At 49.7% G+C, this 26,465-nt stretch overlaps 1 protein-coding gene across 3 annotated transcripts in view; it reads left to right on the forward strand.

Moving 5' to 3' along the window:
• The first annotated feature begins 5,372 nt into the window (after nucleotides 1-5,372).
• The window catches only part of IKBKB (inhibitor of nuclear factor kappa B kinase subunit beta), a 58,686-nt gene continuing 37,593 nt past the window's right edge, over nucleotides 5,373-26,465 (forward strand). Inside the window, exons 1-5 of one of the 3 annotated variants that reach the window (XM_007962323.3) lie at nucleotides 5,373-5,541; nucleotides 6,157-6,279; nucleotides 20,536-20,630; nucleotides 21,933-22,050; nucleotides 25,550-25,619. In XM_007962323.3, the coding sequence (XP_007960514.1) occupies nucleotides 6,175-6,279; nucleotides 20,536-20,630; nucleotides 21,933-22,050; nucleotides 25,550-25,619 (388 nt within the window). In that variant the 5' untranslated portion in view covers nucleotides 5,373-5,541; nucleotides 6,157-6,174. Of the gene's footprint in view, nucleotides 5,542-6,156; nucleotides 6,280-8,068; nucleotides 8,191-20,535; nucleotides 20,631-21,932; nucleotides 22,051-25,549; nucleotides 25,620-26,465 lie in introns of those variants that run through there. The other 2 variants (XM_037983533.2, XM_007962326.3) reach the window with 2 other exon arrangements.

Genomic DNA, 26,465 nt, shown 5'->3' on the forward strand with positions numbered 1-26,465 from the left:
TTCTTCATATCCTCCGACTAAACTAGTTTCTCCAACTTTTCTGGCAGAGGAGTTTTTGTTTGTTGAAGAAGCAAGTCCTGACCTGTAGAGTCCTTTCTCTGTAGGGCTGGGATAAAACAAAATCAGATGGGTCAAGAAAGAGTTGCTGAAATCGCTGAACCAGAGCTGACTGTGGGGGCTGGGGTGCTGGGGAAATCCTCCCCAACCTCTGTGGTCTGCCTTACGGCCTCTTATCTTTCAAGCTGTCTTCTTCTATGATTCAGCTCCAGGTTGTGCAGAAAACAATGATTTCTTCACTCGGAGGAGCTCAGTGTTGCTGCGCGTCATTGCCATCAGGTGAGAGAGCAGAGTCTGATCAGTGGATGACATAAAAGACTGAGTAAGAAGACAGTTAACTTTGACTTACTCTGGGAACAAGATTTCATTTTAAATTTAACAGTGCTCAGAAACCTTATCCTTATCACTAGTACTGTCAGAAGCATTTGAACCAGAGCAACTCCATCTTGAATAGGAGCTGGGTAAAATGAGGCTGAGACCTACTGGGCTGCATTCTCAGATGGTTCAGGCATTCTAAGTCACAGGATGAGATAGGAGGTCAGCACAAGATATAGGTCATAAAGACCTGCAGATAAAACAGGTTTCAGTAAAGAAGCAGGCTCTAACCCACCAAAACCAAGATGGCCACGAGAGTGACCTCTGGTTGTCCTCACTGTTATACTCCCACCAGCGCTATGACAATTTACAAATGCCATGGTAATGTCAGGAAGTTACCCTATATGGTCTAAAAAAGGGAGGCATGAATAATCCACCCCTTGTTTAGCCTATCATCAAGAAATAAACATAAAAATGGGCAACCAGCAGCCCTCGGGGGCTGCTCTGTCTGCGGAGTAGCCGTTTTGTTATTCCTTTACTTTCTTAATAAACTTGCTTTCACTTTACTGACTCACCCTGAATTCTTTCTTGCACCAGATCCAAGAACCCTCTCTTGGGGTCTGGATCAGGACCCCTTTCCTATAAGGTACTGTACTGTGGTACTAATTACTGCAGACCAAATTCGTGTGTGATTTTATATTACCTGGCCTTTGTCTGTCCTTACTTGATGGCTCTCTGTGGGTCTTAAAAACCCAGTAAGATTCTAAGTGCTTCTGATGAGATCTCATTCCATTGCTTGGATCCCCTGGGTCAGTAATGCCCTGGGCTGAGCTAGGTACTCTGGCTGGTCAGTATTTCTTGATTTCCCTATAGCACAGCTAAATAGCACAGTCAGCCTCAAAGCAGGAAGAAAAAGGGACCTTTTTCTGCTGAATCTGAAAATGTCTTTTGTAAACAGTCTGCTCATGTCTCCAGAGGAGGACAGAAAGCAGATGCAGGCAGAGATATCCAAACATGTCTTATCTGGATAGAAAATTGAGCTTAAGATAATAAATATCTTGGAATATGATAAAACCCAGAGGCCCCTTCCTGGGCCATGATTAACTGAAGAAAAAAAAGTCTAGTAATACGTGACCTTATCAGAGAGATTTATGTTCCGTTGAAAGCCAAGTTATTTTGAGCTGAGCAAAATGAGGATTCAAATTACAGGAGCGCAGAGTAAACTTTTGGCATATTAGCGGATGTCTCGGTAAGTTTCTCAGGGACAGTGTTTTTCAGAGATGACAGGATTAAAGAGAACTTTTTTATGACATGGTACTGGAAATAGACTCTCCACAGTGCCCAGCACATACAGATGCTGAATAATTTTTTTTTCTTTTTTTTTTGAGACGGAGTTTCCCTCATTGCCCAGGCTAGAGTGCAATGGCACGATCTCAGCTCACAGTAACCTCTGCTTTCTGGGTTCAAACGATTCTCCTACCTCAGCCTCCCAAGTAGCTTGGATTATAGGCACGCACCAGTATGCGATTATAGGCACGCACCAGCTAATTTTTTTTTTTTTTGTATTTTTAGTAGAGATGGGGTTTCACCATGTCAGCCAGGAAGGTCTTGATCTCCTGACCTCATGATCCACCCACCTCGGCCTCCCAAAGTGCTGGCATTACAGGTGTAAGCCACTGTGCCCGGCCTAATTTTTGTATTTTCAGTATAGACGGGGTTTCACTATGTTGGCCAGGCTAGTCTTGAACTCATGACCTCAGGTGATCTGCCTGCCTCGGCCTCCCAAAATGCTGGGATCACAGGGTTGAGTCACCGCACCCGGCCTAATTTTTTTTTTTTTTTTCCAAGATGGAGTCTAGCTCTGTTGCCCATGCTATAGTGCACTGGTGCGATCTCCACTTGCTGCAACCTCCAACTCCTGGGTTTGAGCAATTCTTCTGCCTCAGTCTCCCAAGTAGCTGGATTACAGGCACTCGCCACCACACCCAGCTAATTTTTGTATTTTTCATAGAGACAGGGTTTCACCATGTTGGCCAGGCTGGTCTCAAATTCCTGACTTCAATTGATCTGCCTACCTCAGCCTCCCAAAGTGCTGGGATTACAGGCATGAGCCACCTCACCTGGCCAATAAATATTTTATTTAAAAAATTTACTTATTAAGCAAACACTTATATTGCATTTAGACAATGCAGGCACTATTCTACTTGTGTTACAACTATTTACTCATGTTCCTGTTGCTTCCAGCCTTGAGGCTGAGCTTGCCATTTAGCTGGGAGTAATCAAGAAATGCCAGGTCAGGAGCGGTGGCTCACACCTGTAATCCCTTCACTTTCGGAGGCCAAGGTGGGAGGATTGCTTTGAGGCCAGGAGTTTGAGCCAACTCTGAGCAACATAGTGAGACCTCGTCTCAACAAAATAAAATTTAAAAATTAGCTGGTCATGGTGGCGTGTGCCTGTAATCCCAGATAGTGGGGAGGCTGAGGTGGGAGGACCCCTTGAACCCAGGAGGTCAAGGCTGCAGTGAGCATCCTGCCACTACACTCCAAAGTGGGCGATAGAGAGAGGCCCTGTCAAGAAAGAAAAAATAAAAGGAAAGGAAAGGAAGAAAGAAAGGAAAGAAAAGAAAGAAATCAAGCAGCCGGGAAGGGAAGGGGAGGGGAGGGGAAGGGAAGAGAGGGGAGGGGAAGGGAAGAGAGGGGAGGGGAGGGGAAGGGAGGAAAGGAAAGGAAAAAAGAAAGGAAGGAGAAAGAAAGAGAAAGAGAAAGAAAGGGAGAAAGGAAGGAAGGAAGGAGAAAGAAAGAGAAAGAAAGAGAGAAAGGAAGGAAGGAAAGGGAAGGGAAGGAAAGAAAAGAAAGAAACTAAGTAGCCAGGAAGGGAAGAGAAGGGAAGGGGAGGGGAGGGGAAAGGGGAGGAGGAAGGCAGGCAGGCAGGCATGCATGCAGGAAGGAAGGAAGCAAGGAAAAGAGAGAATGAGAAAGAGAAAGAAAAAGAGAAAGGAGAGGAGAGAAGAGGGGAGGGGAGGAAAGGGAAAGGAAAGGAAGGAAGGAAGAAAGGAGAAAGAAAGAGAGAGAGAGGGAGGGGGGAGAAAGAAGGGAAAGGAAGGGAAGGGTAGGGAAGGGAAGGAGAAAGGGAAGGGGAAGGGGAAGGGAGAAAGAAACTAAGTAGCCTGGAAGGGAGGGGAGGGGATGGGAGGGAGGGGAGGGGGAAGGAAGGAAAGAAGGAAGGAAGGAAGGAAGGAAGGAAGGAAGGAAGGAAGGAAGGAAGGAAGGAAAAGGAAAGGAGAGAGAGAAAGAAAAAGAAAGAAGAGGAGAGGAGAGGGGAGGGGAGGGGAGGGGAGGGGGAGGGAAAAGAAACAGAGCAGCCAGCCTGCCTAGCACAGCCCTGGACACCACTGACCCCTATGTTTGGGTTGAGATCTGTCCCTGAGTTAACTTCAACCCCAGGGCTGTCAGGCACTGCTGCTATCAATACCTCATTTGTCCCTCACAACAACTCTGGGGTGGCCTCCTTTCTATGACTTTCTATGAGCCCACCTGTCCCCCTGCTATTACAGTGAAGCAGATGAAACTGCTGATCTTTGCCACTGATGTTTTGGCTTTCCAAAAAATGTTTTCAATTTCCAAAAAATGACAATTAAATGCAATTCAACCTAATACTGCCTAAATTTTAAAAGAGGAAATAGATGCTCAGAGTGTTTAACAAACCAGCCCCAGTGCCTCAGAGGTAGTCAACAGCAGTATCTGAATTCAAAATCCAGTTTGCCTCCCTCTGAACTTAACATGCTACTTTTAACCACCCATTAAGAACCCGAGAACCAGTTGCTAGGGTTTGAGTATCAGTTCATCTACGTAGCAGCCCTGTGCCTCGGAAATAATAATAATGCAGACCAGGTACGGTGGCTCACACCTGTAATTCCAACACTTTGGGAGGTCCAGGCGGCTGGATCCCTTGAGCCCAAGAGTTCGAGACTAGCCTGGGCAACTCAGTGAGTGAGACCCCTGCCACCAGGTATGGCAGCCATGCACCTGTAGTCAGGAGAATCATTTGAGCCCAAGAGTTGGAGGCTGCAGTGAACCGTGATCACACCACTGCACTCCAGCCTGGGTGACAGAGCGAAATAATAATAATAATAATAATAATAATAATAATAATAATGCAGTATTGTCCAATTTACAGGATTGCCCTGAGGATTGAGTAAGGAAATCTAAGTTCAGAGATTTAGAACAGAGCCCTGCACTGTGTAAGCACTCTATAGATGTGAGCTATTATTATCATCTTCAGGTTCCTTTGGTAGTTTTTTCCTGCTTGAATAAAATATAGCAACACACACACACACCTCCTTTGTCCACTAATGTAATCCCACAAAACGGAGGAACTCAGCAGTGAGGACATTCTGACTCCAAGCAGAAGGAGATGAACGATGAACCTTAGGCTGTGCGCCTCGCGGTTTCCTCCTGTCACCGGGGGTGGGGCTGCAGTTTGGCTTCACACTTCCAGATCTTTTCTTGTTTTTAAGGGGGCGGGGGCTGTCACCTCTCAGGAGTCAGCTGTGATTGATCCTTCTCCACACCCAGCCAAGCACCCCCCACAGACAGGGGAGCGCCCGCAGTAGGGCGGGCGGCAAGGGCAGTTCTAGCCAACAGTCCCTAAATCATCCCAGCAGGGGCGCGGGAAATTCCACAGAGGTGAAAGCCTAGGCGGCCGGGTGAGGAAATCCCCATGCCCGGGCCCAGAAACCGCTCCAGGTGGAAGTCACTCGTCTAAAGAGAACAGGGCGTAACGGGGGTCATTTCAGGGCTGTTCTTTTAAATCGGTGAGCACAGTCTGTCTACTTTCCCTCAGTTTATTCTACAGGCCACACGCCACCCCTGCCCCCGGGAAGTCGCCCGGTTGCGGGTCCCGGGACAGGCCCACCTGGCCCGCGGCGCTCGCAGCATCCGGACCTGGTCAGCCTCGCGACCCTCGCGGCCACTTTAAGAGCGGCCGCAGCCCACGTGCTCAGTGATGTCAGAGCAGGAAGTGTTTGAGGAAGTCGCGCCGCGCTGCCCGCGTTAAGATTCCCGCATTTTAATGTTTTCAGAGGGGTATCAGAGCCCAGGGTTCGGCCGCCCCAGCCCCGCCTCCCCCGCCCCGGGGAGCCCTCCCCCTGCCCCGCGTCCCTGCCGACAGGTGAGTCCCCCTCGCGGGTGCGGCCCGGGTGCCACCTGCAGGCCCCGTCGCTCCGCTGCCTGCAAGGCCCAGAAGACCCCTCTGTGCCGCTGGAAAGTCGCAGCTTGCGGACTGGGGAGCGTTTCACTCGTGCGGATTGGAGTTCGGGAAGCCGGGAGAAACAGCCCTGGCTGGGATGGCTTCTTGGGGGTGGGTGGCTTTGAGGGAAACCTGCGATTTATGGGAACGTTGTAAAGAAACACGTGACCGAGGGGACGCTCAGAAGTAGGTTCTGTCCCTGCCACCTCGGGCAGAAGGCGGGCAGGCCCGGGCGCCCCTGGTGGAGTCAGCTGGGGATCTCCTCGCTGGGGCAAGGGCGTGGACATCGCCTCCCTCCGTGACTTTGTTCCCTGCCTGATGCCACAGCAACGGGATGGGGGAGGGTGAGAGGGACAAAAGTTTGCCACAAAGTTTGGACAAACCAAACACATTGGTTTCTTTACAAAGTAAAAAACCAGTTGTATTTTTCTTCTCTCCCATTCAAGAGCAGTGATATCTCTTGCCTTCTCCATCTCTTTGAGCTCCATTTTTTTTTCTTAATCCTAACCTTTTTTCCCCATCCCAAATTGCTTACAGAGTTAGCACGACATCAGTATGAGCTGGTCACCTTCCCTGACAACTCAGACATGTGGGGCCTGGGAAATGAAAGAGCGCCTTGGGACAGGGGGATTTGGAAATGTCATCCGATGGCACAATCAGGTAGGCCCTCTGTGCAGCTTGGGGAGGGGCGGGAAGCCAGGCTCCCTCCTCACTGCCTCCACTTTCTCTGATCCTACTGGGCCAAGGGCTCACCTTTGGCTTTGGTCATCTTGGGACAGTGAATAGGGGACTGGGAAGAGGGCTTCAGGACTTCTGAGCTGACTCCAGGTTAGTGGTCTCCAAGCTTTATTGACTATGTCACCTAAATAAACAGTTAAAAAAAAAAGTTAAGCTCTTAGTCTGTATTATATATATATATATATATATGGTTACAGTAAAATATCATGTACTAATATATACTGATATATGTTATAAAACATACAGAAATAGGAAAATTTAAAGGATGAGGATAATTAAATAGTTTAAAATATTTTAATTCCTTGATGCCAGGAGTTCAAGAACAGCCTGGGCAACATAGCAAGACCTCGTCTCTACAAAAAAGTTTTAAAAATTAGGCAGCCAGCTGGGCGTGGTGGCTTATACCTGTAATCTCAGCACTTTGGGAGGCAGAGGCAGGCGGACCACGTGGTCAGGAGATGGCGACCATCTTGGCTAACACCGTGAAACCCCATCTCTACTAAAAATACAAAGAATTAGCCAGGCTTGGTGGGATGTGCCTGTAGTCCCAGCTACTTGGGAGGCTGAGGCAGGAGAATCGCTTGAACCCAGGAGGCAGAGGTTGCAGTGAGTGGAGATTGCACTGCTGCACTCCAGCCTGGGCAACAGATTGAGACTCCATCTCAAAAAAAAAAAAAAAAAAAATTAGGCAGCCATGGTGCGTACCTGTAGTCCCACTACATTGGAGGCTGATGTGGGAGGATTTCTTGCCCAGGAGTTTGAGGCTGTAGTGAGCTATGATTGTGCCACTGTACTCTAGCCTGGGTGACAGAGGGAGACCTTGTTTCAAAACCATTTTTTAGAAATTATTTAAAATGTCGGGTACATTGGCTCACGCCTATAATCCCAGCACTTTGGGAGGCCTAGGAGGGAGGATCACTTGAGGTCAGGAGTTTGAGACCAGCCTGGCCAACATGGTGAAACCTCATCTCTACTAAAAATACAAAATTAGCTGCTGTGGTGGTACGTGCCTGTAACTTCAGCTACTCAGGAGGCTGAGGCAGGAGAATCGCTTGAACCCAGGAGGCGGAGGTTTCAGTGAGCCGAGACAGTGTCACTGCATTCCAGCCTGGGCTACAAAATGAGACCCTTTCTCAAAAAAAAAAAAGTATTTATAATATTTGCTAATTATGATGTCTTCCCAGTATTGCATGGTACAAAATAAGCAGATCCACATGAAAGTGAGAATTATTTTAATTTTGTAGAGATGGGGTCTTGCTATGTTGCCCAGGCTTGTCTCGAACTCGCGTCCTCAGGCAGTCTTCCTGCCTTTGCCTCCCAAAATGTTGGGATTACAGCCTGAGCCATGGGACATGGCCTCAGCTGAGGTTTTTTTTTTTTTATTTTTTTGTAGTGATGTTGGTCTCTCAATGTCCAGGCTAGTCTAGAACTCCTGGCCTCAAGTGATCTTCCTGCCTTGGCCTCTCAAAGTGCTGGGATTACAGCCATGAATCATTGAACCTGGCCTGTTTTTATTTTTAATTGACACATAATAATTGTACATATTTATGGGGGACGATGTGATATTTTGATACATAATGTATAATGATCAAATCAGGGTAATTGGCATATTCATCACTTGAAACACTTATCCTTTTTGTAGGAAACAGTCAACATTCTTTCTTCTGGCTATTTTGAAATATACAATAATTTTTTTTTTTTTTTCCCGGAGATGGAGTCTAGCACTGTTGCCCAGGCTGGAGTGCAGTGGTGTGATCTTGGCTCACTGCAACCTCCGCCTCTCAAGTTCAAGTGATTCTCCTGCCTCAGCCTCCTGAGTACCTGGAATTACAGGTGTGCACCACTACGCCCGGCTAATTATTGTATTTTTAGTAGAAATGGGGTTTCACCATGTTGGCCGGGCTGGTCTCGAACTCCTGATCTCAGGTGTTCCGCCCACCTCAGCTGCCCAAAGTGCTTGGAATACAAGCGTGAGCCACTGCGTCTGGCCTGAAATGTATAATAAAGTTTTATTCACTGTAGTCACCCTGTTGTTCTATAGAATACTATAACTTATTCTACCTAACTATAATTTTGTACCCATTAACCAGTCTCTCCCTATTCCCCCCCACACCCTCACCCTTTCCTGCCTCTGGTGACCACTGTTCTACTTTCTACTTCTGTGAGACCAGTTTTTTGTTGTTGTTGTTGTGTTTTTGAGATGGAGTTTTGCTCTTGTCATCCAGGCTGGAGTACAATGGCGCGATCTTGGCTCACTGCAACCTCTGCCTCCCAGGTTCAAGCGATTCTCCTGCCTCAGACTCCCGAGTAGCTGAGATTACAGGTGCCTGCCACCACACCTGGCTAATTTTTGTATTTTTAGTAGAGATGGGGTTTCACCATGTTGGCCAGGCTGGTCTTGAACTCCTGAACTTAGGTGATCCCCCCCGCCTCAGCCTCCCAAAGTATTGGGATTACAGGTATGAACCACCGTGGCTGGCTGAGATCAGTTTTTTTTTTTTTGGGGGATGGAGTCTCGCTCTGTTGCCCAAGCTGAAGTGCAGTGACACAATCTCGGCTCACTGCAAACAGCGTATCCTGGGTTCAAGTGATTCTCCAGTCTCAGCCTCCCAAGTAGCTGTGATTACAGCCGTGCACCACCACACCTGGCTAATTTTTGTGTTTTTAGTAGAGATAGGGTTTCACCATGTTGGCCAGGCTGGTCTCGAACTCCTGACTTCAGGCGATCTGCCTGCCTTGGCCTCCCAAAGTGCTGGGATTACAGGCATGAGCCACCATGCCTGGCCTTTTTTTTTTTTTTAAATTTTTAATTTCTTTGGAGATAGGGTCTCAATCTGTCATCCAGGCTGAGAGCAGTGGTGCCATCATGGGTCACTGCAGCCTTGACCTCCTGGGCTCAAATGATCCTTCTGCCTCAACCTTCTGAGTAGCTGGGACTGCAGGTATGTGTCACCATGCCTGGCTAATTTTTTGGTTTTTTTGTAGATAGGAGGTCTCTGTTGCCCAGGCTGGTCTCGAATTCCTGGACACAAGTGATCCTCCCACCTCAGCCTCTCAAAGTGCTGGTAATCCCAGGTGTCAGTCTACTGATTTTAACCAACTGAGATCTGTTTTTTATTAGCTCCCACGGATGAGTGAGAACATGTGGTATTTACCTCTCTGGGCCTGGCTTAATTCCCTTAATGTAATGCCCTCCAGGCTCATCCATGTTGCCACAGATGGCAGGACTTCATTCTTTTTTATGGCTGAATAAGAGAGTCCATTGTGTCTGTGTACCACATTTTCTTTATTCATTTGTTCATTGATGGACATTTAGGTTGATTTCATATTTTGGCCATTGTGAATAGTGCTGCAGTAAACATGAGGGTGCCAATATCTCTTTGATAAACTGATTTCCTTTCCTTTGTATAGATACCCACTAGTGGGATTGCTGGATCATATGGTAATTCTATTTATAGTTTTTCTTTTTTTTTTTTGAGACGGAGGCTGGTCTCAGGCTCTGTCACCCAGGCTGGAGTGCAGTGACATGATCTCGGCTCACTGCAACCTCTGCCTCCTGGGTTCAAGCAGTTCTGCTTCAGCCTCCAAGTAGCTGGGATTACAGGTGTGTGCCACCACACCCGGCTAATTTTTATTTTTTTAGTAGAGACAGGGTTTTGCCATTTTGGCCAGGCTGGTCTCGAACTCCTGACCTCAGGTGATCTGCCTGCCTCAGCCTCTCAACCTGTTGAAACTAAGGCGTGAGCCACTGCGCTAGCCTTATTTGTAGTTTTTCAAGGAACCGCCATACTATTTTCCATAATGGCTGTGCTAATTTACATTCCCACCGATAGTGTATAGAGTTTCCCTTTCTCCACATCCTTGCCTTCGTTTGTTCTTTTTTGTCTTTCTGATAATAGCCATTTTAACTGTGGTGAGATGACATCTCATTGTGGTTTTGATTTGCATTTGTCTGATGATTAGTGATATTGAACATTTTATCATATACTTGTTGACCATCTGTAAGTCTTTGAGAAATTCCTCTTCAAATCATTTGCCCATTTTAAAAATTGGATGATTTATTATTTTGCTGTTGAGTTGTTTGAGTTCCTTGCATATTCTTGATATTAATCCCTTGTTGGATGGATAGTTTGCAAACAATTTCTCCTATTTCATAGGTTGTCTCCACAGGTTCCATAGGTTTACTCTGTTTTTTCTTTTGCTGTGCAGAAGCTTTTTAGTTTGATGTAATCTCATTTGTCTACTTTTGCCTCTGTTAACTGTGCTTATCCATAAAATCTTTTCCCAGACCCTGAAGCACTTCCCATGTTTTCTTTTTTTTTTTTTTTTTTTTTTTTTTGAGACAGTCTCACGCTCAGCTGAGACAGGTGTGATCTCGGGTCACTGCAGCCTCCATCTCCTGGGTTCAAGCGATTCTCCTGCCTCAGCCTCCTGAGTAGCTGGGATTACAGGCAGCGCCATCATGCCTGGCTAATTTTTTTTTTTTTTTTTTTTGAGACGGAGTCTTGCTCTATCACCCGGGCTGGAGTGTAGTAGCGTGATCTTGGCTCACTCCAAGCTCCGTCTCCCGGGATCATGCCATTCTCCTGCCTCAGCCTCCCGAGTAGCTGGGACTATAGGCACCTGCCACCATGCCCGGCTAATTTTTTATGTATTTTTGGTAGAGATGGGGTTTCACCGTGTTAGGCAGGATGGTCTCGATCTCGTGACCTTGTGATCTGCCCCCCTTAGCCTCCCAAAGTGCTAGGATTACAGGCATAAGCCACCGCACCCGGCTACACCCAGCTAATTTTTCTTTTTTGTGTGTGTGACGGAGTCACAAACTGTTGCCCAGGCTGGAGTGCGTTGGCGCGATCTCGGCTCACTGCGACCTCCACCTCCCGGGTTCAAGCGATTTTCCTGCTTCAGCTTCCCAAGTAGTTGGGATTACAGGCACCTGCCACCACACCTAGCTAGTTTTTATATTTTTAGTAGACACGGGGTTTCACCATGCTGTCCAGGCTGGTCTTGAACTCCCAACCTCAGGCAATCCACCCTCCTCGGCCTCCCAAAGTGCTGGAATTACAGGCATGAGCCACTGTGCCCAGCCTAGTTTTTGTATTTTTAGTAGAGACAGGGTTTCACCATGTTGGCCATGCTGTTCTCAAACTCTTGACCTCAAGTGATCTGTCCATGTTGGCCTCCCAAAGTGTTGGGATTACAGGCATGAGCCACTAACAGGCGCCTGGCCTGTTATGTACTTTTAAAAAGCCAAAAGCCAGCTTCCTCCTCCTGCCGGCTGAACCCCATGCAGTTTGTCTGCACCTGCCTCTCTGTCATTCCTCCCCTTGGCTGCCCCTGGTTTGGGTGCTGAGCCCTCTCGTTGGACAGGCCTCCCTCTCCTCCACGTTCCTCCAGGATGAACTCTAGGCTACCTCCTCCACAAACCTGTTTGGGATGACTTTGTTCCGTGGGAACTGGTTCTCCCGGTGAGTTTCTCCAGGCCGGCTCCCGTGCCGCCCTTCCTGTCTGACGAGAGTAAGTGTCGTCAGGACCGTGCATTCCTGGTCAGCCAGGGTTGGGTCTGGCCTTGGAGTTCCTTCAGTTCTCCTGTAGCAAGTGCGTGACGTATATGTGCTAGGTGCCCCAAATCATCCACTCTGCCAGTCCACAAATATTTATCTAATGTCTATTATGTGTACAGTGGTGATTAAAGCAGACCTTTGGAGAAGGGAAAGAGCCATTAGTCAACTAATTATAAATGTAAGCTCCTAAGTATTATAAAGTGAGAGTTGGGAGAAGGACCCAGTGCACTGAGACCTTCCGTTGGGGTGGGATCAGTCAGTGTCAGAGAAGGTTCCCCAAGGAAGTGGCACTTGAACTGAGGTCCTATTAGAAGTCAGCTTGGCAGAGAAGGTGGGAGGAGAGTTCCAGGCCAAGGGAGAGGCTCCTGAGGGCCCCTGTGGAGGGCAGGTGTGGCAAGTGGGCAGGACCGAAGGCCAGTGTGGCCCGAGGGGAGGATGGGGTACAAGTGCCTGGGTGGCTGAGGGTGGACTGTGTGAGTCAGACCCTGTGGTGTTTTTTGGGCAGTTTCAGCTGAAGAGGTTTTGTTTTTATGGAGGAGCTGTGGAACGATGTTAGAGGGAGGTGCTGTGCCCATGGGAACAGATTGGGAGGGCCCAAGCAGTGGACGGCGTGCTAGGAAAAAATCAGCTCTGGGAAGAAATGCCCTGATCCATAGTGTGCAGCAGTTCTTATGGGGTAGCTACTCCCACCAGGGCTGACTTCAAGCCACCAGCAGTTTAACAGCCTGCTCCGGCCAGATTCCTGAATAGTTAACAACTAGCTCTCGGTGGCTGCTACTACAGTGTCACTGGCACCATCCCAGGGATGCAGGCAGACCAGGTCTGAATGTTTTGGAGTCGTCCAGGTGAGAGATGGAGAGGGGTGGGCAGACTTAAACGATATTTAGACCTGGTGCAGTGGCTTACGCCTGTAATCCCAGCACTTTGGGAGCAGAGGCAGGCAGATCACCTGAGGTTGGGAGTTCGAGACCAGCCTGACCAACATAGAGAAACCCTGTCTCTACTAAAAATACAAAATTAGCCAGGCGTGGTGGCGGATGCCTGTAATACCAGCTACTCAGGAGGCCGAGGCAGGAGAATTGCTTGAACCCAGGAGGCGGAGGTTGCAGTGAGCCGAGATCGTGCTACTGCACTCCAGCCTGGGCAACAAGAGTGAAACTCTGTCTAAGGAAAAAAAAAAAGAGAGAGAGAAGTATATTTAAGGGGTGGAATCAACAGGGCTTAGTGGTGGAGTAGAGGTAGAAGGGAGCAGGAGGAGCGGAGTGCCTGCAGGTCCTCAGTGGATGCCTACCCGTGAGCAGCCCAGGCCAGGAAGCTCTCTACCTTCCTTCCCCATGGGTTCTCCCTAAGTTTGGGAAATCTCTAGGGCTGCTTTGGGTGCTAAGGAGAGGTCTTTGGTCATTGTCCAAGTTCAGAAGATGAGCGTTTGTGTTCTCTGTTGGGGACCCCTCTGTTCACAGCCTCTTAAAAGAAGCAGCTGGGCTATGGTAGTGTTGGTTCCTTAACTCTCATGGTTTTACTCCACATAACAAGTGTGCACTTTCCTGACACTCCATGCACTGTATCTTGTCTGCAGAAGAGGGAAGGTTTTAGTTATCATGATAGAAATTACATGAAAAAGCCCCTAAGCATGGGTGTCCTCAGAGAAGTGGCCTGATAATCAGAAGTATCATTTACTGAGAACCTACTATGCGCCAGCATCAAACTACGTATTTATGTGCTTTCTCTCCAGCCCTCACATCTCTAAAAGGAAGTACTGTTGTCTTTGTTCCCATTTTGTAGTTGAGGAGACTGAAGCACAGTCTCTGTGACTCACCCACAGAGGCGGAGCTCGCAAGCAAAGAGGCTAGGATTGGAACCTGCGTCTGTTCGGAACCCAACCTCATGTTTTTCCATCGTGCCTGTGGCCTCTCCGTGGTGGGGACTCGGGGTGGGGCCTCAGTGTTCCTTAGGCTCTCCTTGTTCCCTACAGTCTGAACCTCTTTGAAGCAGGAAGGGGAAAACACTTCTTTATTGGTTTTTTGTTGTTTGTTTTTTGAGACAGGGTCTCCCTCTGTCACCCAGACTGGAGTGCAGTGGCTCGATCAGGGCTCACTGCAGCCTTGAACTCCTAGGCTCAAGGAGTCCTCCCACTTCAGCCTCCTAAGTAGCTGGGACTACAGGCATGAGACCCCATGCCTGGCTAATTTTTTTTTTTTTTGTAGAGATGAGGTCTTTCTATGTTGCCCAGGCTGGTCTCAAACTCCTGGGCTCAAGCAGTCCTCCTGCCTTGGCCTCCCAAAGTGCTGGGATTTCAGGCGTGAGCCACTGCGCTTGGTTGAAAAACGCTTCTTTGGAGAACAAAACACTTATAAGTCTTCTTTGTTAGACAAAGAACCCCACATTGAGTGTTTCCCAGGGAGGGAGGGCAGTTAACAAGTGAGCCCCACCAACCTGCTTCCCCTGTTCTTGTGGTTCTCCTGCCATGCGTGGGCCTCACCATTCCACACTGTGTTGGAACTCGCTAAGACCTCCAGCTCAGGGTCAGCACAAACCGCTTCCCAGTACGGTTTAGACAGGCTGACATTTTCAGTGAGACCTCTGTTAAATACAAAGGAGGAGGAGGAGGAGGTAACCAAGTGCCCCCACGTGGCAACATGGTTTGGGAGTAGGGGTGGGAACACAAGACTCAGTCACACAGACCTGGGTTCAGATCCTGGCTCTGTCAGCATCTTGGCTGTGGGTCCCCACTTTTCACATGGATGATGGGGATTCTCCAATATTGATCCCCTCATTGCTGGGTCCCCAATATGGCTGGGCAGGAGGTAGGTCAGCTGCCTTCTGGAAGCGACCCAGAGTACCTTGCGACATCGTCATGTTCTGTGTGCACTTGGCTGTGAGGAGGGCCAGGAAGTGCTGCCTGGAGCCCTGTGGAATGCTTGTTGGGGTGGAGGAGGCAGTGTGTGCCCTGGATGTTAGAAGGCAGAGTGTTAACAATCCCTTCTATGAAGCAGCACGGGCCTGAACTCGCCCCTTCAGGGGACAAGACAAAGCTCACCCCAGCTTATCTCTGTGCTTGGAAGCCTTAAAGCCTCTGCTCCATTCAGTCACTTCTCTAGGGATTTATAGAGCCTGGACCCAAGCGCTGTCGGGGATACCAGGAAAAAAGGGGCCCTGCCCTTCGTGTGCTTACTCTCTGATCACAGTGATCCAGGGAGCATTCAGGAACGCATTAAGTGAGTCTAAATCCAAGCACCGAACTGCATGGATAACAATGGCTGCTGTTTCTCCAGGGCATCATATGGCAGCCGAGCTGGGTTCCCTGTCCGCATGATCTCTCCTGAATGCTGGGGAAGGGAGGCTTCTTGGGGTGAATGGAGCTTTAGCAGGATCTGGAAAGGAGGTAGACTTTCGAGGGCCTCGCAGGAAAACAGAGGCCGACTCAAGTGGGCAGAGCAGCATCTCCACGGGGCCAGAAAAGAAAGTGAGGCTGTGGTTGTTTATTCCCGGCTCCCTGTGTTCGGATGCTGTGTTTCATTTTAGCTGACATCCCTGGAGTGAATGGACCCATCCCCATCTTATGGATAAGGACCCAGGGCTTATTCCATGGGCTCCTAACGCACCTTTACCATGTGGTGGGGGAGGGAGTTACACCTGGACCTACTTGTCTCCAGAGCCCGAGCGCCTAGCTCCCGTGGGTGAGGCGGGAGGCCTCTGTGCCCAGTGGGGGTCTGCACTATAGGGAGTAGGGTGAAGAAGTTATGGCCCTCATAGCATAGAGCAGGCGATGCCGGGGCCCAGGGTGTGTTCAGTCGACTACCTGCTGAGTCGGGTGAAACTGCAGCTGGATCCCGGACCTTTTGGCTTCCAGCTCTGGGTCCTCCTGCCCAGTGTCTCTGCCCCCAGCCTTGTGCCTCCTTTCTGAAGCACTCATCTCAGGAGGTGGGGTCTGAGAAGGAGGAGGAGGTTGTTACTAATTGTCCCCATGTCCACAGTGGCCTGGTTGGACGCTTGCCATGATAACGGCACACTGGGCTTTCTGTGCTAAGGGTCTAAACGTAGCTCTTTGCCTCTGTGAGTTTACCCTGAGTCATTGAAAGAGGTGAACTTCAGGAAGCTGGGCCAGTCCCTTTTGTTTCTCCTGTGACTGGTCTTCAGCTCGCATCTGCCAGGCACCTTTTAGTCTGAGGATGTGCTTCCCCTCTGCCTTTTTTACACCTTATGACACACATGCTTATACACAAGTTTTATGTTTTCATGCATCAAAGGCAAGGAATTGCAAACTCTGAGGACCTTCATAATCACTACATTCAATCTGGACATACAGGGGAACCTTTCTCCCTTTTCTCAAAATACAGACCAGTTTTCTGTTGTTGTTTTGTGTGTGTTTATTTTTCAAGACAGGGTGTCACTCCAGTAGCCCAGGCTGGAATGCAGCAGCACGATCACAGCTCAATGCAGGTCTCACTGTATTGTCCAGACTTGACTTCCCAGGCTCAGGAGATTCTCCCACCTCGGCCTCCCAAGTAGCTGGAACTACAGGCATCTATGACTATGCCTGGCTAGTTTTTTAAAATATTTTTAGTAGAGACAGAGTCTTGCCATGTTGCCCAGGCTGGTCTCAAACCCCTGGGCTCTAGTGATCTACCTGCCTTGGTCTCCCAAAGTGCTGGGATTATAGGCATGAGCCACCACACCCGGCCACAAAGCAGTTTTGAATTTTGTCCTTCACGAGGAGTTCACGTACCGGAAATTGGGTACTGACATGGCTCAGGCCTAGTCTGGGTTTCCACAGAACTAAGCTAAGACTCAGTAGATTCTAGGAAAAATAAAGTAAGCCATCCTTCTTACTTTATATCTGTTCGAATTCCACTGCTAGTGAAGAACAAACTCCCCGGGGTTTCGGAACCGGTGTTCGTAGCCTGCTTCTGTGCTGTTTTAATTGAATTTCGCTTTCTAGAGCAGGCATATTTTTAATAACAAAGTAATTCTGTTTGCATTTCTGTTTCAAATGAAACATTACTCATGGAAAAACTGGGAATATTTCAGAATACTTCCTAGAGGCAGATGAAGGCCACTGTGTTAGGAAAAGTGTAAGTGTGTCTATATCTACAGCAGACCTTCCTAGGCCCAGGAAGTTAGGATTTCACCTCAACTCTAGGGCGAAGCTGAGCTGTCTGTGAGTAGAAAGTTAGTTTTGGTCTCTATGCCCAGATATTTAAAGACTTGTTCAGTGTTCACATTGCTGAGTTCAGTCTTTTTAGTTTGCATTTGGATATTTAAGACCAATTTCAAGTCTTCAGTATCAAAATCTCTTCCTGATTCTGGGTTGGGCCAAGTGACAGCTGTGTATCAGGTCCAGTGTTTGTGTTGGGCAAAAGACTGCAATTATCCAATTTGTAGCTAGACAGATTACCTAAAATCACTTAATAAACTGAGTAATCTACTTTTTAAATCTGATTATCTGTCCTGTTTCATCTGTGGTAGGTAGAATAATTCCCCCCAACCCCACCAAGAAATCTGCATCCTAATCTCTGAATCTATGACTGGGTGGGGCAGCATGGCAAAAGGAAATTAAGGTTACAGATGAAATTAGGTTTCCTAATCAGCTGACCTGAGATGGGGAGATTGACCTGGCTTCCCTGGGGGTCCCAGTATAATCCCAAGGGTTCTTAAACGTGGGAGAGGGAGGTAGCAGAGGCAGTGTCAGCTGATGCATGTGAGGAAAATGGCAGGCCATGGCTGACGCCAGGATGGGCTAAGGGGCCACGAGCCGAAGAAAGTGGCGCTTCTAGAAGATGCAGAGGGAAAAGCAGGGAAACAGACTCTCCCCTAGAGCCTCTAGATGGAGCACAGCCTCACCAACATCCTAGCTCTGGCAGACGCACGTCAGGCTTCAGCAGATAGAACTGCAAGGAAATAAGGTGTATTATTTTAAGCCACCAAGTTTGTGGTAATTTGTTACGGCAGCAATAGAAAACAAGTGCACTCTTCTGTGTATTGAAGTTAAGTTGCTGCAGATTTTTTGGTATCTTGGTTTAGTCTCAGTCATTCTGAGGTAGCAAACCATGAGTTACAGTCTCTTTGGCTAAACCATTGCTTGGAATACTGTCCATGGAAATGTTGCAGGGTGGATGGAGGTGGATAGATGCTCTTGGCAACGGCATCTCACGCTGCAGCGGGGCCATCAGTCTCTGTTTGTGGAACCCTGTTTTCCCCACGTCTAAGCTCCTCTGCAAACTCCGCCTAACTGGAGGCAAGTGTCTGTAGCAGTGTCTTAGTGATGCTGTCACAGAGTAACTGAGAATGCGTAATTTATAACAATTTTATTTCTTATAGTCCTAGAGGCTAGGAAGTCCAAGATCAAGGCAGGGTGAAGGTGAAAGGGCAAGATACAAAAAGGGCCAAACTTGTCCTTTTATAACCATCAGTCCCACCTGGGGTACAGAGCCATCAAGTTTGTATCTTCATAAACTGAGAAAACAGAAATTGGCCTAACAGGGCCTCTAGGACGTCCTTCAAGTGAGCCACAGTAGAGTCTGGTACAGTTCTGAAATCTTCTCCTACTGTTGGGTACCCTGTGCTACACTGAAGGCGCGGCTCTTGCCCAGGTGTGTGTGTGGGTTGGGAGTTTTGTGCTGTAGGTACACAGGAGGTGCAGGATGTTGGTGCAGGTCAGCTTGTTTAGCGGTGGCAGGATCGGCTCTGAGGCTGGGGCTCTGGGAGCTGCTGCCTGGGGCAGCTGCTGCCCCGCAGTTGTCCTGGAGACCCCCCATGGCCAAAAGAGGTGACAGTGGTGCAGTGGTGACTCCCTTGTGGCAGCTGGAGTGCCTGAGGCCAGAGCCGCTCTCCCTGCTGCTTGTGCCACGGCCTCAGGGCCTGCCTGTCTCCGGTGTCCCCACTCATGCACCAGGGAGAAAAGGGGAGGCCGCCAGGAGCCAGTGGCTCAGTTCATGATTCGCCAGGTGCAGGAGCCACTGTTGAGGATGCTGCTGGTTACCTGGGTAGAAGTTAAAGCCCATGAAGATGGACAAGTCTATAATTTGACAAAGAGAAGAGAAAACAGCCCATTACTCTGCAGAAAGTAACTCTTTGGCATGTGCACTGAAGGAATTAGCTGTTACAGGAGTATAGTGGAGGGTGAGACCCTTTTGAGTTGGGCAGACTGTGGTGCCCATGCACCTGTGCTGGCAAGTGTAGAGGAGCAGGGCCAAGCGCCAGGGTGGGTGGTGCCATCTGGCTGCAGTGTCGTGGGAGAGCGGCTGGAAATGCAGGTGGGAGCCAATCTCTGCAGGATTTTAAACAGGAGTACTCGGATGACCTGGGTTCCCTGCTCTGTGGGGTTACCAATACCTGCTAGAGGCTTGTTTTCAAGCCTTGAAATATGGGTGTCAGTATTCCCATTTTACAGAAGAAACTGAGTCAGACCAAGTGGTTTACCCAAGGTCACATAGCTAGTAAATGGCACAGTTAGAATTTGAACTAGCCAGTATTTCGTCTACTATATTATGCTACATTATGCTTGCGTTCTGAAAGGACAAAACTCACATGAAACAATGAAGACACTCAACGTGGTGTTCACTATTAGGTTGAACCACATGCAGGTGCTATTTTTGTAGGTCAATGTGGTCAATTAGCAGTGTCCCATGGGTCAGCCTAATACAGCAGCAGCCAGGGTTCGGACAGAGAAACCTCTCTGGGCAGGAATGGTCAGCAGAGGTTTCATGGCGGGACTGGGAATGGAGCAGGGCCTTGAAGCCTCTGTAGTCTCTGGATAGATAGAAATGAGGTGGGAGAGGCTGGGTGTGGTGGCTCACATCTGTAATCTCAGCACATTGAGAGGGCAAGGCAGGCAGATCACTTGAGGTCAGGAGTTCAAGACCAGCCTCACCAACATGATGAAACCCGTGTCTAGGCCGGGCGCGGTGGCTCACGCCTGTAATCCCAGCACTTTGGGAGGCCGAGGCGGGTGGATCACGAGGTTGGGAGATCGAGACCATCCTGGCTAACACGGTGAAACCCCATCTCTACTAAAAATACAAAAAAAATTAGCCGGGCGAGGTGGCAGGCACCTGTAGTCCCAGCTACTCCGAGGCTGAGGCAGGAGAATGGCGTGAACCCGGGAGGCGGAGCTTGCAGTGAGCCGAGATCGCGCCACTGCATTCCAGCCTGGGCAACAAAGCGAGATTCCGTCTCAAAAAAAAAAAAAAAGAAAGAAAGAAAGAAACCTGTGTCTACTAAAAATACAAAAATTTGCCAGGCATGGTTGCGCATGCCTGTAATCCCAGCTACTCAGGAGGCTGAGGCACAAGAATTATTTGAACACAGGAGGTGGAGGTTGCAGTGAGCTGAGACTGTGCCAGTGCACTTCAGCCTGGGCGATAGAGCACGGCTCTATCTTGAAAAAAAGAAAAAGAAATGAGGCTGGAGCGGTTGGGTGAGAGGTGGGGTGGTAAGGAGACAGCCCGAAGGGCAGGTGCTATGTGGCTGTCGATCGGTGTGTACATGTGACCTTGGAGCACCAGGAGGTGATTGCAGGTGACACCTGAGGACTGGAGATCCCTCCCATGCAGCAGACAGGGTGGGATTTGGCCTGCATCTTGCTCTGCTGGTCCCCACTGTGCTGTTTCTGTAGGAAACAGGTGAGCAGATTGCCATCAAGCAGTGCCGGCAGGAGCTCAGCCCCAGGAATCGAGAGCGGTGGTGCCTGGAGATCCAGATCATGAGAAGGTGAGGGCCTCGCGCACCCCAAGGGAAAGCTGGAGCAGCAGCCCCTGGTGTGTCTAGAAAGGAGAGTCTTGCTGGGCGCGGTGGCTCACGCCTGTAATCCCAGCACTTTGGGAGGCTGAGGCAGGTGGATCACGAGGTAAGGAGATTGAGACCATCCTGGCTAACACAATGAAACCCCATCTCTACTAAAAATACCAAAAATTAGCCAGACTTGGTAGCGGGCGCCTGTAATCTCAGCTACTTGGGAGGCTGAGGCAGGAGAATGACGTGAACCCGGGAGGCGGAGCTTGCAGTGAGCCAGGATCACACGCCACTGCACTCCAGCATGGGCGACAGAGTGAGACTCCGTCTAATTTAAAAAAAAAAAAAAAAAAAGAGGAGAGTCTTAAATCTCTGCCCCTCCATCAGGGCGCCAGCCCGACAGTCTCCACGGTGACTCTGCTGCTTCTAAAGACGCCAGAGGAAGAGCAGCTAAAGTCCACACTGGGCCTTGTCAGGGACTTTTCATCAGTTTCATTATATTAAATAAGTTAACACAGTTATCACAGTGACTTTTCCTTTGTCAGCAAAAAAAAAGCCTTCTTTCCTCCTGTATTTCCAGTTCCAAGGTGGTACATGACCATTCTCTGCTGTCATGCTGCCGCTGACATTTATTCCTCTAGTGTGGAGACTGGGCCATCCATCTGCCCGGTGGCTGCTGACCCCCTAGCTAGTGAGGTGGACTCCGAAAGAGCCAGCGAGGAGGACACCAAGCAGGGGCTCCTCTGCCAGCCTCTTAAAAAGAGGAAGTGCCATTTGGTTACATCATGGTTCTATCTGGTTACATGAGTTCCTTCTCAGATCCCTCTCTGTGTGTCCACCTTGGGGTGATGTGTGTGGGTGAATCAACCTGCCAAAAAATAAACAGAGAAAAGAAAAAAAATACGAAAACAAAAAGAGCAGGCACCACCTTGTTTGCCTGCTTGCATGTGTGACACATCCCCGCCATGTGGAGGGCATGAAATTGGAAGGTCTTCAAAGGAGCAGTTTGGCAGCACGATGAGGACTTGGGATGTAGCACGCACAGAAAATGGAAGTTACACAGAGTGTGCCCTCAGGGTCTGAGTTCTGGTGCTGCCGGTGGGGCTGGGTGCACACCACTGACCGGGGCATTGCAGTTGGCCACCCATCGTGGGCTCTGTCTTCCTCTGTTTCGAAGCCCTGGGTTATCCTGGGCCTTTGTTGCTGAGACCTGATGGGGGTGATAGGGATGGGTCTGGGCAGGAGTCTGGCTCTGCTCTCATCGGTTTTCCTCCTTCCTAGGCTGACGCACCCCAATGTGGTGGCTGCCCGAGATGTCCCTGAGGGGATGCAGAACTTGGCGCCCAATGACTTGCCCCTGCTGGCCATGGAGTATTGCCAAGGAGGAGATCTCCGGAAGGTGAGGGTCCCGCGGCTGCCAGGCATACAGCCTGTCTGGGCATGTGGGACACCAGGAAGGGGGATGGGGAGACCTTTCACTTCTGTCATCATCAGGAAGCTTGGGGACCCCCAGCAACTCCAGCAGGGCTACTTTGCCTCTCAGATCCTCTGTTCCCTGTCCACCTGGGGCTGGTGTGTGTGTAAGTCAGAGGCACTTCCGAGAACACCAGGGAAGGGGGAAGGGCGTGCTGCACACTCTGCTGGGATTATTCCAATGACAAGGAAAACTCATCACAGGTCTGGGCGTGGGGAAGGACTGGGCAAGTTCCAAAACAAATGCTTCCTCCCTGGGCGTGTTAGGGCCACGTTAGGCCTTTGGTGCCAGCGCCACTGCTCTCCTTATTAGGAGGGATCTTATTCCAGAGATGGGACAGCACCACACATGGGGGCAGGGAGCATAGAAGAGAGGGAGTGGGGTTCATGATCAGAGAGCTGGGCCAGGACTGCAGACCTGCCCCATCCCATCCGACCCACCCAACCCACCTGACCCACCTGGACTCATCTGTGGGGCTCAGCTCTCCACCTTCTCACCACACCACCTCCTCTTCCCTAGAGTGTTCACTTCTGGTGGGTGGACGGCAGCCCCTTCTGGTCTCAGGGGCAGTTGGGTGCCCTCCTCCCCGTTGTTCCCTATGATAGTACCACATAGCCTGCTAGTACATGTTACCTCATTCGATTTCCAACAGCTCACACATGAGTGCACAGGTATGGTTCCCACATCACGGGTGGATATCACAGCCCAGAGAGGTTGGGCCTCACACAGCTGTAGCAGCAGAGCCTGGGTCCCAGTCCACACAGACCTAGCCGCAGGCCACCTCTCCGTCTCTAAGTCTGAATAAGGCCATATAACATGATAACTGGAAGCTCTGAACAAAATATTTTTTTTTTTTGAGACAGAGTCTCACTCTATTGCCCAGGCTGGAGTGCAGTGGCGTGATCTCGACTCACTGCAGCCTCTGCCTCCTGGGTCCAAGCGATTCTCCTGCCTCAGCCTCCCGAGTAGCTGGGATTATAGGTGCCTGCCCCCATGCCTGGCTAACTTTTGTATTTTTGGTAGAGGCAGGGTTTCACCACACCAGCCAGGCTGGTCTCGAACTCCTGACCTCAAATGATCACCCACCTCAGCCTCCCAAAGTGCTGGGATTGCAGGTGTGAGCCACTGCGCCCAGCCAAAAAAATTTTTATTTTAATTGAAAAGGAGGTCAGTTACTCTGAGAGTGCACCTCTTTACTTTGGAAGGGTCACAATAGTGAGGGTGGGAGCCCAGGCGTTTATTCCCTTTCAGTGGCCATTCCCAGACACACTTCAGGTGCTACTCTTACTGTTCCTCCAGGCCCTTGTGCCTCTTAAAAAAAAAACAAAAGCTTTCCACTTTGGGAAGCTGAGACAGGAGGATAGCTTGAGGCCAGGAGTTTGAGACCAGCCTGGGCAACATACCAAGGCCCTATCTCCTCAAAAAATAAAAAATGAAAAATTAGCCAGGTGTGGTAGTGTGCGCTTGTAGTCCCCACTATTTTGGAGGCTGGACTGGGAGGATGGCTTGAGCCTGGGAGGTTGAGGCTACAGGGAGCTATGATTGCGCCACTGCATGCCAGCCTAGGCGACAGAGCAAGACTCAGTCTCAAGAAAAAAGATAATCCTGTCTCAGAAGAAATAGACAGATAAATAAAATAAAAGGAAATTTTCCGTGGGCTTGGCCTGCCAGAGTGGCTCTCCCTGGAGATAGGCATGTCCTGGGAGTGGCACTCACAGCAGGATATGAACACAGCCCTTGGCATGACCCACAGTGAGAGATGGGGGAACTTGACAGCACTTTGATTTTTTCCTTATTTTTCTAACCTTTGACAGTCACCCATTACTGACTGCAGCTGTGTAGAGATAAAGCCGTGTTGCAGTCAAGTGGAGACTTCTCAGAGGGCAGCCTGGAAGTAGGTGGGATGTGGCCAGATTACAGAGGGCTCTGAAGTGAGGCAGAGGCTTTTAGACTTGGTCTTTTAGGTGGCAAAGAGCCAATGAGCCAGGGAAGAAGAGATGGAAAGTTTAACATGACTGACCTGGCGTGGGTTGCAGGATGATTGAGGGGGAGGCAGGAAGGACTCGCATCCTAAGGAACCCCTATCCTTGCTGTCACCCAGTGGGGTTAGGGGAGGACACTGTTGCCCAGTGTCTTGTTGTCTGTTGTTTCCTTTGTTCCCTCTAAAAAGTTCAAATCTATAATACATCTGTGGGCAAGGAGAGGCAGGCTTGGCCAGCACATGGGGACATGTAAGAGTCGATGTTAAAAGTATACATGTCGGCCGGGCGCGGTGGCTCAAGCCTGTAATCCCAGCACTTTGGGAGGCCGAGACGGGCGGATAACAAGGTCAGGAGATCGAGACCATCCTGGCTAACATGGTGAAACCCCGTCTCTACTAAAAATACAAAAAACTAGCCGGGTGAGGTGGCGGGCGCCTGTAGTCCCAGCTACTCGGGAGGCTGAGGCAGGAGAATGGCCTAAACCCGGGAGGCAGAGCTTGCAGTGAGCTGAGATCCGGCCACTGCACTCCAGCCTGGGCGACAGAGCGAGACTCCGTCTCAAAAAAAAAAAAAAAAAAAAAAAAGTATACATGCTAGGTACGTGAACAGACTCTTGAGGGTTTATGAACATGATGTGAGTTCCTGACGGTGAGGCTCAGCTGGGAAGCTCCTCTCTCTGCCTTCTTCGGAGGCCAGCTCCCAGCAGCACACGGAGCCTCTTGACAGTCGAGGGGGCCAGGAAGGCAGGGGATTAAGGGCCTGGGCTTGAGTTTCAGATTGACCTGGCGCCGCATTCCAGCACTGCCCTCTCACAGCTGTGCGAGCTGACGGGTATTCAACCGTGTAACCTCAGTTTCCTCCTCCAACATGGGGATTCCACCCGTACTTACTTAGTGGTGGTGGTTAGTATTAAATGAGGTCACGCAGGGAAGGCTTTGCCAAGCTAATCCGTGCAGAGCTCTTCCAGCCCCTGGCATGTAGTCAGTGCTCAGTAACCATTCCCTACTGTTACCGTCACCTACGTGGCTAGGAGATGGCAGGATGGTGGTTGGAGGGTGGTTTCCAGTGATGCCCTCCCAGCCTGGCCCGTCTCTAGGATCCTCAGGCACAGATAATTCCTATTTCCTGTGCTTAGACTTCGTCCTGCCTTGCTCAGAACTGTAGCAGCCAGTGAGAATCGAACTTTCCTCGCCTCAGGGGCCCCTTGCTGTGAGGATGTGAGAGCCCTGGGGTGGTCAGGACTGCTTCATCCTCCTCTTCTTCCTCCTCCTCCTCCGGCCAATCCCTGCTAGTCCTGCTGCCCTAGCTTCCTCAAAAGCAGGTCCCCTAAAGACTAGGGCCCAGGGTCAGCACTTCCATCACATGGGCTGGTAAGAGACACGTGTGGATTTCCGGTGGTTTGTGACCACCAGCTCTGATGCCGCTTCTCACTTTCTTGACAGTACCTGAACCAGTTTGAGAATTGCTGTGGTCTGCGGGAAGGTGCCATCCTCACCTTGCTGAGTGACATTGGTAAATCCCAGCCCCAGAAGTCAGGCCATGTCCTTCAGGGAGAGTGTGGTGCCCCATGAGTCCCTGCGGAGCACTGCAGGCAGACACTTCAATCCTTTGGTCTCTGTGGAGGGGTAATGGGAGCCTGGGGAGAGGGGACCGTGGTGGAGTAGGGAGGTCAAAAAGGAGTCAGCCAGACAGACGCTGAACTCAAATAGGTTTCCCTTCCTTCCTGATTAACTCATCAGGTGAATTATGATGTGTAGGGAATAACAGATTTCCTTTCCCATTATAAAGCTCCCCTCCCTCCTTTCCTGGAATGGCTGGCACTGGAATAGGTTGTCATTCGAATGAGTTTTGTCCCTTGGCAGTGAATTTTTCCGCTCCCACGTTGGCAGTTCTTTGCCAACGAGAGGCGTAGGAAAAACTGTCCTTGTTTAATCCCTTGGGTACTGTTGGAATCCCCAAATGAGGGCATCTGCGGCACCCTCTGAGAAGGCCAAGCTGGCCATTCGTTGAGAAGAGTGGCCTCAGCCTGCAGAGGCCAATGGAGCCTCCTAGACGCTGGCACCCACTCAGTAGGGGCCTGAGGGCTGGGTGCTGAAGGTCAGCACCTGGCCCCAGCCTGGGGAGACAGACGTCACAAGGGAGAGGGACTTGCTCAGGGTTTTTTTTTTTTTTAAATAATCTCCAAGGTTGTTGGTGCAAGTTGATAGTTGGGGACTAAGGTTTAGAGTTATCGATAATTTATCTTTGACTCTTTGCCCCCACATTTGGAGAATGATGCCATTTTCATCCCTTCCCTACCTCAACCTTTCAAAATTGTATATATTTTTTCTTTTTGTTTGCTCAAGCTTTTTTTTGAAA

This window comes from Chlorocebus sabaeus, chromosome 8 (assembly GCF_047675955.1).
Source record: "Chlorocebus sabaeus isolate Y175 chromosome 8, mChlSab1.0.hap1, whole genome shotgun sequence".
NCBI lineage: Eukaryota > Metazoa > Chordata > Mammalia > Primates > Cercopithecidae > Chlorocebus > Chlorocebus sabaeus.